At 50.0% G+C, this 11,275-nt stretch overlaps 1 protein-coding gene across 7 annotated transcripts; it reads left to right on the forward strand.

Moving 5' to 3' along the window:
* The first annotated feature begins 6,364 nt into the window (after window positions 1–6,364).
* On the forward strand, window positions 6,365–11,275 carry LOC100147321 (serine protease 44). Of its 7 annotated transcripts, none has more exons than XM_023620556.2 (6): window positions 6,365–6,565; window positions 6,740–6,928; window positions 7,134–7,290; window positions 7,650–7,912; window positions 8,665–8,825; window positions 10,517–11,275. In XM_023620556.2, the coding sequence occupies exons 1-6, from the start codon at window positions 6,463–6,465 to the stop codon at window positions 10,583–10,585; spliced, it is 942 nt and encodes a 313-aa protein (XP_023476324.2). In that variant the 5' UTR covers window positions 6,365–6,462; the 3' UTR covers window positions 10,586–11,275. The 7 variants fall into 7 exon arrangements, 5 of the variants coding, with proteins under 5 accessions (XP_023476324.2, XP_023476322.2, XP_023476323.2 ...); XM_023620554.2 differs by having other exon boundaries at window positions 6,381–6,565; window positions 10,349–11,275; XM_023620555.2 differs by having other exon boundaries at window positions 6,381–6,565; window positions 7,755–7,912; window positions 10,349–11,275.

Raw genomic sequence — 11,275 nt, forward strand, 5'->3', positions numbered from 1 at the left:
TCTTATGTCTCAAGCTCTGCTCTCCTGGAGGTTGTGAGGTTGCATCTAACACACTTTGTAGAGAACTAGCTTTCCATTTAGCTTGGGAAGCTCTTCATGGTGTCCATTCAATTCTAGAAGAGCCAGAGATGAGGATCCTGTCCACCTTGACATGAGTCTGGTGGATATCTTTAGCCAGTAGGTCCTGCTGCCTGTGCTCCTTTGTAGCCATGAGCATGCCTCTAGTTGGGAGTATTGTAGTTGAGTTTGGCAGCCTCATGCAGTCAGGGGCAGGGACCAAGTGGACAGAGACTAGAGCCTGGCCTACTTACACACTCCTGTACCTCTCCTGGCTGCCCTGGAACAAACGTGCCTTGAGGAGACACCAAGGGCTGGGTGAGCATCAAGACCCCTTACGCCCTAAGAGCTGAGTTCCCACAAGAGGAGGCTAGGTGGGAGGACCTGGCTTTGTGTGTGTGTGTGTGTGTGTGTGTGTATAGCTTTTACCCAATCACCAGACCTGGTGCCCCATAGTCACCTGCACTGGCTGCCGATCATCTCCCAGCCTCTGTCTCCTGCCCACCCATCCTTCCATAGTCAGTGCTAGGGCCCCCATATATCTGTGGACCTCAGTGTGCAGTGTGTGATAGTCCCACCTGCTGCCTGAGGGAGGTGGAGGCGGGAAAGTCTGCTTTTCCCATCCAGCTGCTTACAGGTAAACTTGGTAAATGCTCACACTGTCCCTTTACAGAAATGCACAGCTGGGCGGACTTGGAGGCCCGAGTCTTGCTACATGCCACTCTCACTTGCGGAACAAGCTACCTTGTTCTTTCCTGTGATGTTCCCCCGCTGGGAATGTCAGTATCACTTCTCATTTCCTTCTCTCTTCCTCCTCATTGGTTAAGAACCCATATAAGCATTCAGTCCTCCCCAGAGCCTCTCCTGTGGACTACCCTGGGCTGTGTCATGTGCTTTCTTCTGGGCTCCCCTGAATCGAGTAGTCGTGTGCTGTTCCTCACTCATATTTCCACTGGGTGGCATTTTGTTCCTCAAGGCCAGGGGACTCTGTCTAATCATTCTCTATCTTCTACCCTCTAGCTGCAGGCTTGGAATAGAGAAAGACTTCAGGAAATACTTGGTGGCTGAGTGAATGAATGGGTAAATGACTACTCCCATCTCTGTTGCCTTACTCCTTTCTCTCAGTGCCCTCACGGTTCATTGCTCTGTCCCCCTTTTCCTTTCCAGGTTGACTTGGCAAAGAGGGAAAACCACCACTGGGTAGGCAAGAGTTACAGCCCCTGCTGTAGGAGAAGTCCCAGGCTCTGGGGAGTTTATGGCCCCAGATGGGGTGCCCTTTGGTATTCTGATATTAGACTATGTTTCTTGTTGGGGAAAAGGAATTCAGTTCAAGCAGCTTAGTTACCTAGCCTTAGCCTCTGGCTACCAGAGAAGCCGGGCATGGCCTCTCAGAGAGCAGAACACGAACTGCCAAGTAAATGGTAGCCATTTTTACTCTTTGCAACAAATATTTACGGAGTACCTTTTGTACAGCAGGCACTGGGTTGGGGCCCCAAATAAGATGATGATTGCAGGTGCGAGGAAGAGCTGGCCATTAGGACGACCTTTAGGTCAGGGACTTGCTGGCTGAGTGGAACCGTCCTCTGAAAGAGATAGATGACACAGGGAGAAGAGGAGGTTGAGAGGCAGGCAATGAGTTCTACTAAAAATATTGGACTGTAAAGAAAAAAAGGAACAAACAAAAAATGCTGAGGGTTTCTAGTCAAAAGCAGCAAGTGACATATAGCAATGAGCATTCCTAGTGCTTAGATTGTGGTCTTGAAATTCAATACCCCACCAAAAGAAACCAGGCTTTCTTGGAGAAATGGCTTGAAAAGTTTCCAGGGCAGAAGATGTATAAAGTGAGCCTGAAATTTTATGTCATTCCAGATAGCAAGGAAGCTATACGAACTACTAGGATCATGTCAAAAGATCTCAGGAGCCATTGGAAGAGGTACTCTGTAGTGATGTGTGGCGTGAAGTCCCTCAAAATCCCACTTGCAGAGAAATCACACCTATTCCCCAGCTTCTGAACATACTGACTCACAGTTGCACCCCTCACAAAAGTGCACTCAGCTGCGGGGACTGGTTCATGCCCCATTACCTCCCCTCACAGTGGGTGGCCCACAGCAAAGGAGTAGTGGGCAGGGATGCAGAGGCCCAGCCTCCTCGCCTCAATCTGGGACAACCTGAAAGGGCCTCTTGTAGCATCAGCTGAGACCTCAGCAGCAAAGCCTTGTAACTCAGCTTCTCCCATTGCCTAATTCTGCCTCCCTTGCTCCCCCACAGGCGTTGCTCCCAAGAGCACCCTTCGACAGTCCCTCGCATCCAGTTCTACCTGAGAGTCTGTTTGGAGGGAACCCTATCGAAGACACTTGGCTTGGCCAAGGTGGAGCACCTGGAGTTTCAATAAGTGTTTCAGTTATCGATTGCTCTGTAACAAACTCCCCCACAACCCAGTGGCCCGGAACAACAGTTTTTCAAGGTGGTTCTGTTCTACCAAGTAGCCATGAGCACTGAATTAGCAAACACTGAACAACTGCTCCTCAGGGAAATGCAGGATGAGATTCCTGGGAACCTCTGATCGCAACATTTTCATCAAATGCTCCATATGTAACTTTATTTTATGTTTGTTTCTGGTTCAAGACACCTTATTTAATACCCTATGCTGATTTGTTATCATTGAACTCATGGCCAACAGCAGTGTCATTCATGCGTATCTGAAGCGAACCTAACACATCTGTTTTCTGTGCAACGCACACCACAGCCTGGAGGTTTAGCAGCACTAGACAGCACTTCAGCAATTTGCTTGGGGTGTGGGGCCATCTTAAACAGCAAAATCACCACCAAAGAGACACAACAATGTAAAATATAGGGCATTATATAGACCCGGAATAGGACATCTGTTTACACTTTGAGAGCTGAAACTAGAAGGCAGAGTGTCATCTCGTCTGATCTCAGCTGAAAACATTGCTTTTGTTGTTTCTGGTGAGAAATCTGTTACCTTTGTCCCTCTTACTTACTTTGTCATTGATGTTGAGCAGTTGGGTTCGGTTTAGTTTTCTTCGTGTTTCTTTGTTATTCCTGTGTCTTTGCTATTCATTGAGCTTTTGGAGGTCTGAGGTTATAGTTTTTATCAAATTTGGAAAATGTTTGGCTATTATTTCTTTAACTATTTTTGTCTCCCCTGCCCTGCAACTCTCCTGTTGGAACTCCAGTGACAATTGCATTAGGCCACAGCTCACAGTGCTCTAGGTTCTTAGACTCTCTTTTCTCTCCGTGTTTCATTTTGGATGTGTTCTTTCTTGTCGTGTCATTGAGATCACTAATGTGGGGGCCGGCCCTGTGGCCAAGTGGTTTGCGTGCTCCGCCGCAGGCAGCCCAGTGTTTCGTCGGTTCGAATCCTGGGCGCGGACATGGCACCACTCATCCAGCCACGCTGAGGCGGCGTTCTACATGCCACAACTAGAAGGACCGACAACTAAGAATATACAACTATGTACTGGGGAGCTTTGGAGAGAAAAAGGAAAAAAATAAAATCTCTAAAAAAAAAAACGATCACTAATCTGCAATGTTTAATATAGTGTTAACCTCATCAGTCCGTGTATTTTTTTCATCTCACACATGGTAGTTTTCATATTTAGAAGTTTGATTTGGGTCTTTTGACATCTTTACTATCTCTACTTAACTTTTGAATGCATTCACAGTTATAGTAGCTGTTTGAATATTCATGCTTGTGTGTTCAACATCTGCGTCAGTTCTGGGTTGGTTGGTTTGACTGGTTATTCTCCTTATTAGGGGTTGTATTTTCATCCTCCTTGAATGCTGAGTATTCTTCGATTGGACACCAGGCATTGCGACTTTTACCTGAGTGTTTGATATTTTCCTAGGAATATTCCTTTTTCTTTTTTATTGCGGTAACATTGGTTTATACCATTATATCCATTTCAAGTGTATATCATTATATTTTGATTCCTGTGTAGACTACACCTAGGGATATTCTTGAGCTGTATTTTGAGATGTAGTTAAATGACTTGGAAACTGATATTTTCAGGTCTTGCTTTTAAGATTTGTTAGGCAAGACTGGAGCAATTCTCAGTCCTCCCTGTTGCTGAGGCAGGACCTTCTTGAATATGCTACCCAGTGCCCCGTGAATCTTGAATTTTCCATTCTGGTTGATGGGAACAGGCACTATTCCTGGCCTCCTGTGAGCAACAGGTGTTGTTACTTCTAGTCCTTTGAAGTGGTTATTTCTCTAGCTTCAGGAAGTGTCCTCACACACGTGCACTGATGAGTACTCAGTTGAACACTCAAGGGGGAGCCTCTGCAGATGTCCGGAGTTCTCTCTCTGTGCAACTGCCCGCGGTCCAGGATTCTGTCTGAAGAGCTGCCTTGGTGTCCCTGGCCTCTCAGCTTTAGCTGCTCACCTCAGGGAGCCTGCTGGGTTCTGCCTGCCTTCTCCCTCTCTGCACTGCAGCCTGGGGGCCATCTCTCAAGGCAGGAAGCTGAGGCAATCATAGGGCTCACCCCGTTTGTTTTCCACCTATCAGCTGTCCTGTTCTTTATGGCCTGGTGTCCAGTGTCTTGAAAACTGTGTTTCATAATTTTGTCCCTTTTTGGTTGTTTCAAGCGGGAGGGGCAATCCCTGTTAGTGTCTCTTGGCCAGAAGGAGAAATCAGCATATGCGTGTAATAATATTCTTTTATAATTCAAAAACACTCTGTCACATCTTTAAGTTACTTCCCCTTTTGCATTCTGTATTTGCTTTCTTTTCTCTTATTCAACCTTACCAGGATGTTGTCTCCTGTTAAACTTTTCAAAGAACAAAATTCCGATTGTGTTAATTCCATAATTTTTTCTCTATCTTGATTTCTGCTGCTATTTCCCAGTATTTCCTACTCCTACTTTCTCCCAAACCTCTTCTTTGAGTTTACTCCACTGGTATTGTTCACTTCTTGAGTGGAATATTTAGCTCATTTGTTATCAGTTGTCTTTATTTTCCTACACAGTCAAAGCCAGAAGTTACTTTCCAGGACTCCTTTGGCTGTATCCCTGACGACTTCATACGAAGTGCTTTCATTGCCAGTGATCTCTAAATAGTCATCATTTCCCTCAGGATTTCCTTTTTAGTAGGAGGACCATTTACTCAGCTGTTGGTTTTGTTTCATAAATATGAGATTTCTTTAAAAAGTTGATTTTAGGAGGCCGGCCCCGGGGCATAGCAGTGAAGTTGGTGTGCTCCGCTTCAGTGGCCTGGGGTTTGCTGGTTTGGATCCTGGGCACAGACCTATGCACTGCTCATCAAGCCATGCTGTGGCGGTGTCCCACATATAAAACAGAGGAAGATGAACACAGCTGTTAGCACAGGGCCAATCTTCCTCAGCACAAGGAGGAGGATTGGTGGCAGAGTTTAGTCCAGGGCTAATATTCCTCCAAACACAAAAGAACGTTGATTTTGATATTACTGACATGTGGCTCAAGAACAGAATCGGTACCACATTGATTCCTTGAGTTTGTTGGTCTTCCTCTGTGGCCTTGTTTCCAAATGTTCCCTGTGTGCTCAGTAAGAATGAGTGTTCTCTGTTGGTAGTTGTAAAATTCATCATATTGCTATGAGGTCAAGATTATCAGTTGTGATAGTCCAATATTCTATATTTTTGCATAATTTTGCCTACATAATATCAGCTTCTTAAGAGGAGTGTATCAAAAGCGCCAATGTCCCATAAGTTGGTCATTTGTTGCCTTACCTATTAAAGGCTTATCATTGCATCTTCTTGATATTTTTTAATTCTTTCTGTATATAAATCCATCCGTCACTTATATAGTCTTTGCCTTAAATGCTATGACCTAATAACACAGTTGCTATCCCACCTTTCTTTTGCATCAGATTTGCCTGGTATTTCGTTTTCTCTCCCTTTATTTCCGATGTATCCGTATCTCTTTGTCTCTTCAGATAGTGTATTTGTGGGCCTTATCTTTTTCTGCAATTTGAAAGTCCTTGTTTTGTCTGGTATGTTCAATGCATTCACACTTCTTGCAACTGCTATTGTATTTAGACTCAAAGCGACCATTTTGTTTTGTGTTTTCCACTTATCACACTTTCTCTTTGTGTTTCTTTTTATCTTCCTTTGGATAGACTGCACTTACTTCTACTTTTAAGGGCTCCAGTCATTAAATGATGCTGAGGTGTCCAATCCAGAATGTCTCTGTTTTAAGGTGGATAAAATTAATTACATCTTCAAAGGTGTTAAGAGCACTACCGAGATCAGTTTCTGTTTCAATGAGCAGGAGTTGAGAATCTTGGACGATTCTTAGAATTCTTAGAATCTTAGAATTCTGCCCACACAGCCAGTTCCCGCCAACACGAGGCCAGGGGCGGGAGCCGCTGCGAGGGGGTGCCGCAGAGGGCCGAGGCCGGATGTGCCCATGGCATTGCCGGGCGGCCCCCGTGGAGGCGGTGGCAACAGCTCCCTGGGCCTCCTGCTCTGGCTCCTGCTCCTTCAGATCCGGCTCGGGGAGGCCCGGGCAGGCAGGAGGGCGGGCGGGCTGGCGGGGTGGGGGTGGGCGTGCCAGGGGGCTGGGCTGTTCAAGTGGAGGTTGGGACGTGGGGAGGCTGCCACAGGAAGAGGCAGGTGCCAGGGCATTTGGGGCGGGGAGGCCCTCAGGACAGCTCCTGTTCTCACTGGTCTCTCATCTTCCCCAGGTGAGGGTTCCCCACCCACGGGGGCTTCTGCCATCACCCCAGCAAGCCCAGAGGCCCCCTCACCTCCAGGGCACCTGGAATCCCTGAAGATCTCAGGACTCACTGTAGCTCCAGGGCCTTCAACACCCACAGTGGGAGAAACCCTGGGCTTGGACCAGACCGCTGGGTCTGGAAGGCTCTCTGCTCCAGGTACTGCATCTGAACAGGTCTGTAGGGACAGACCTTCCTGGGAGGCCAAAGGGGAACACTGCTGCCCCGCAGGTTGAAGGCTCAGACTCTGTGGTGGAGAGTTTGAGAGGAAACCTGACTCTGTCCTAATGGTGGTGGTGGTAGTGGGCAGGGAGCGGGGGCAGCAGTTTCACCTCCAGTCCCCTCTCTTGACTGAGCCAACCAGGATGTGGCCATCGACAAATGAGGATAGTTGGGGGAAGGCCGGCCGAGGAGGGGAAGTGGCCCTGGCAGGTGAGCCTGCAGACCCTTGGTAGACACAGGTGTGGAGGCTCCCTCATCGCCCGACAGTGGGTGCTGACTGCGGCCCACTGCATAAAGAGGTGAGTGTTTGGGACTCTGGGCTTGGGCTAGGTCATAGAGCCAGTCCTGTTTCCCTCCCTGAGCTTCCTCTTCCTCGTCTGAAAAAGGGATCACAGCCCCCTAGTGTTTATTCAGTCTGGAGTGAGACCTGAGAACTCACGTTTCTGCCAAGTTCCCCAGTGCTACTGGTGGTGGGCCTAGGACCTCACTTGGAGAACCGCTGGCTAGAGTGGTTAAGGGTCCGGGGAGGGCATGTGGTTTGGAGGGCGGGAAGTGCCTGATGGCTGTCACAGGACCAGGCCGGGAAGAAGCTGGGAGGTGTGGAAGGGGAGTACAGACCCTCCAGGCTCTCTGTGAGGGGCATGTCCTCTTCCCACAGCCATCTGGAGTATATAGTGAAGCTGGGAAGCAACACGTTACATGACGATTCCAGAAACACCCTGTCGGTTCCAGTTCAACATACCGTTTCCCATCCCCTTTATAGTACTGAACGTTTGCAGCATGACATTGCCCTTCTTCTGCTGGCCTTCCCTGTGAACTATTCCTCATACATCCAGCCTGTGTGCCTTTCTGAAAAGGCTTTCGAAGAGAATACTGGGGCAGAGTGCTGGGTGACTGGATGGGGCCGACTGGTACAAAACGGTGAGAGTGGCAGGCAGGAAGCTGAGCAGGGAGCAGCCTAATGCCCTGGGGTTGGTTTGCAGGCTGAAGGGAGGGACAGGGAGGCTGGGCCTCTAAGAGGTAGCAGGGAGAAGGTGGAGAAGATGCTGCTAGGAAGTAATTGAACTGCGTTAAGAATTCCTGTTGGTGTGTTAGGACCTGGGGGCTGGGTACCAGGTATAGTGGGTTCTCTCCAGGGTGAATTTCAGCTCCAGGGTGACAAGCTGCCTGCCAGTCCGAGCTGTCCTTCTCTGGAAGTACCTGTCAAGTGGGTAGGATGCTTCTTGTGCCTGGGAGTGTAGGCCAAGCCAGAGGTACCCTGTCGGTGATAATGTGGGGCCTCCTATCTCTGGGAGGAGGCTAGATCAGTACCTTCGGGGCACTCGCTGTCTGAGAGTCTGTGATCCTACTGTGCACAGGATAACTGTCGCTGTTACTATCGATACTCAGAGTGACAGACGCTTGCTTTTGGTTTCAGGCTGGTAAGGCCTCGTGTCTTCCTCTCCTGATCTGTTCTTCCTTACTGTCTTCGCTTTACTTCTTATCTCCTACTCTCCCCATGTCAACTTTTGGCCTCAGTTTCCTCCTGTGTCCAATGTGACAATACCCACTGCCCTGCCTTCCTCTAAGGGAGCACGAGAGTGTGAAGGCACTGCTCCAGACCACCTCTGGTCCAGGGGCTCCCGTACCCCCAGTTATGCAGATCCTCTCACTCCTAGTTTGTTTCTCTGTAGTTTCATCACAGACGCCAAATAATCTCCAGGAGGCTGAGCAAACCCTTCTTCACTACAAGAAGTGTAATCAGATTTTAAAGAAAAAGATAGAAAGACCTGACAACCCAGTGAAAGAAGGGATGATCTGTGGCCATCAACAAGAGGGGAAATCTCCCTGCTGGGTCAGTTCATGGCTCCCTGCTACTTCTGCATTGAGGTTGTCCCCTCAAAGCTTCCTCATTCCCAAGTGGCAGGGCTATTTGCCACCTCCTCCTGTCACCCCTTGATTCGGGAGATCCATGGGGAGAGGCCCTCATGCCTCCCCTGAGCTGGCCTGGCCTGTTCCTTCCAAAGGAAGCAGCCCTCGCTGCCTGGGGGGGCAGCCGAGGTAAGGGAAGTCGGGGGGTGTAAGCTAATCATATAAGTCCCTCTAACTGAGTCCCTCCTGTGTGTCACTTACGGTGCCAATGTGAGCATTTCCCCACATTAGCTCAGATGACCCTGCATCCTAGACACCATGCCTGTTACACAGATGTGGTGAGGTCCAAAGAGGTTAGTGCAAGGGTCCCCTGTGAGTGCCTGCAGGACTCCTGAGCCCACCGTCTTCCCTCTGCACCAAGCTGCCTTCCTGAGGAGGGGGGCATTTGAGCACGGTGTTAGAGGATGAGTATCTGGATTTCTTGGAAAGAGAACAGCATTGTGGGGACAGGGAAGAGCAGGTACAGTGGCTCCGAGGTCTGAGGGAACTTGTCACATTTAGGGACCATTTTACTGGTCTGGAGCAATGAAGTGGCAAATCTGGCCAGAGAGTGGGGTTGGAGTCAGAATCTGTGTGGCCTGTGATGCTGTGCCAAGTTTCTAGATACCGTCCAGGCAGGTGTCTAGGCGAGGAGTTGGTTTCCATCATCCTGCCGATGATGATGAGTGCCAAGCAGGACCTGGGGCAGTGGGGCGGGTGAAGGAGGTGTGTCTGAGGTGGCATCAGCAGCTCTTGGTGACCGACTGTGTGTGAGGGTGGGGGTGAGGAGAGGTTGAGGAGGACTCTGCATTTGTGACTGAGCTGGTTGGTGGGGGGCCCTACTAGCAGGTCTGGGAAAGGACGTGGAGAGTTCTGCTGGAGGCGGGGGTTGAGGATGTCTGGGAGAGTTTAGAGAGAGGGGAAGTGATGAGTGGATGGTGGGTCTAGAGGCAGGGAGAAATTTCAGGTTAGCGGTGAAGATTTCGGGCCCCCCGAGCACGGATGAGGCTCAGAAGCTTTCCCAGTTGTGGAGGCTTAGGTCCGGACAATCAGAAGAGAAGCTGCCTGAGAGCTGGAACAGGGCTCGGGAGGCTTCTCCCTGCGCCAGGGGCTGCCCCTTCAGTCGCTGGGTCATGGGAGGTTTGCAGAGGACCCTGGGGAAGTGGTGAGCAGCAGTGGAGGACTAGGGGCACTCAAGGAGAATTTCATTCTATTAGCAGCAGTCCTGCTGTGGGGGGGCCTACTGGCTTTGTATCTTGTGTGCATTCCTGAGCACCCGGGAAAGAGCAGTATTTCTCAGAGGAGGGAAAAGGTTTCAACTCTCAAATCTCATTCACAGAATTCTGGGCCGGTTGGTGCCAGGGCAAGGCCCACGTGTGCCCATCTCCCCAGCGCTTTGCAGTGCAATCCCCGTGTTCTGATGTTAATTCTCTTCCATTCCTGTAATTTGTCTTTTTCTTTTTCCAGGGAGATTCTGGGGGTCCCCTGGTCTGTAAATTTAATGACACATGGGTCGAGATGGGGTTCGTGAGCTGGGGCATTAGCTGTGGTCGCAAAGAAGATCCTGTAGTTTATACAGAAGTCAGTTTCTACAAGGAGTGGATCAGTGAGCAAATGAGTCACTCTTCTTCTCAGGACTCAGCAGGCTTCTTCAGCCTATCCCTGTGTCTGGTGCTGCTCCTGGGCATCCTGGCGATCCTGTGATCACCCCGGCCCGTGCCCCTCCTGTTTCTGAGTCCCGCACTAGGCCTCTCATCCAACCTCCCACTCCTACTCAGTGCCCTTTCCTCAAATTCCGGGTGGGATCCATTGACCCTGTGGAGGTCCACACAACAGAGTGGCAGCACAACTGAAGTCCTGAAAATGTCCCAGCCTGCTGCTCTGGTCACCTGCCTTGGCCACGCCTTGGATGCGCTCTGCCTGTCGGGAAGGAGGGGGTGAAAGCATCCCAGCTAGAGGGCCAGCTGAGCTACCAGCTGGAGCCTGAGGCTTCAGCGACATCTTGGAGAACATCAACCAAAGATACATCATCGACCGTGAAGCAGCGTTAGCCCTGCTTGTGGTTTCCCAGCTCCCACCTGACACGCTGTCAAGCCAGTCAGCCTGGTGATTGTTCAGAGAGAGAAGGAGTCGCCACGTCCCTGCTGAGGTGTGAGGCCGAGGATTTCCACGTCTGACCCGGTTGTCTGGGGCTGGGCGAAGTTCCCCTGCCCCGCCTTATGGATCCATCTGTGAGTGGCCTGTCTCTGCCACACAAGCCCTCCTGGGGCAACTCGGTCTTGGAACCCCCTTCCTCAGTGCCCTAGTGGCCACATCCACGTTCACCCCACGTTGTGTTGAGGCATTATAGAGTGCGGAGATTTCGATGTCAACTGAATAAATGCTTAGAGGGTC

Source organism: Equus caballus, chromosome 16 (genome assembly GCF_041296265.1).
Source record: "Equus caballus isolate H_3958 breed thoroughbred chromosome 16, TB-T2T, whole genome shotgun sequence".
NCBI lineage: Eukaryota > Metazoa > Chordata > Mammalia > Perissodactyla > Equidae > Equus > Equus caballus.

Excerpts from the sequence above, each read along its gene's own strand:
- LOC100147321 (XM_023620554.2), top strand. The coding sequence starts at position 6,463 with ATGGCATTGCCGGGCGGCCCCCGTGGAGGCGGTGGCAACAGCTCCCTG. Across the intron at positions 6,566-6,739 it reads GCTCGGGGAGGCCCGGGCAG|GTGAGGGTTCCCCACCCACG; the intron begins GCAGGAGGGCGG and ends CATCTTCCCCAG. Across the intron at positions 7,913-8,664 it reads GGGCCGACTGGTACAAAACG|TTTCATCACAGACGCCAAAT; the intron begins GTGAGAGTGGCA and ends GTTTCTCTGTAG.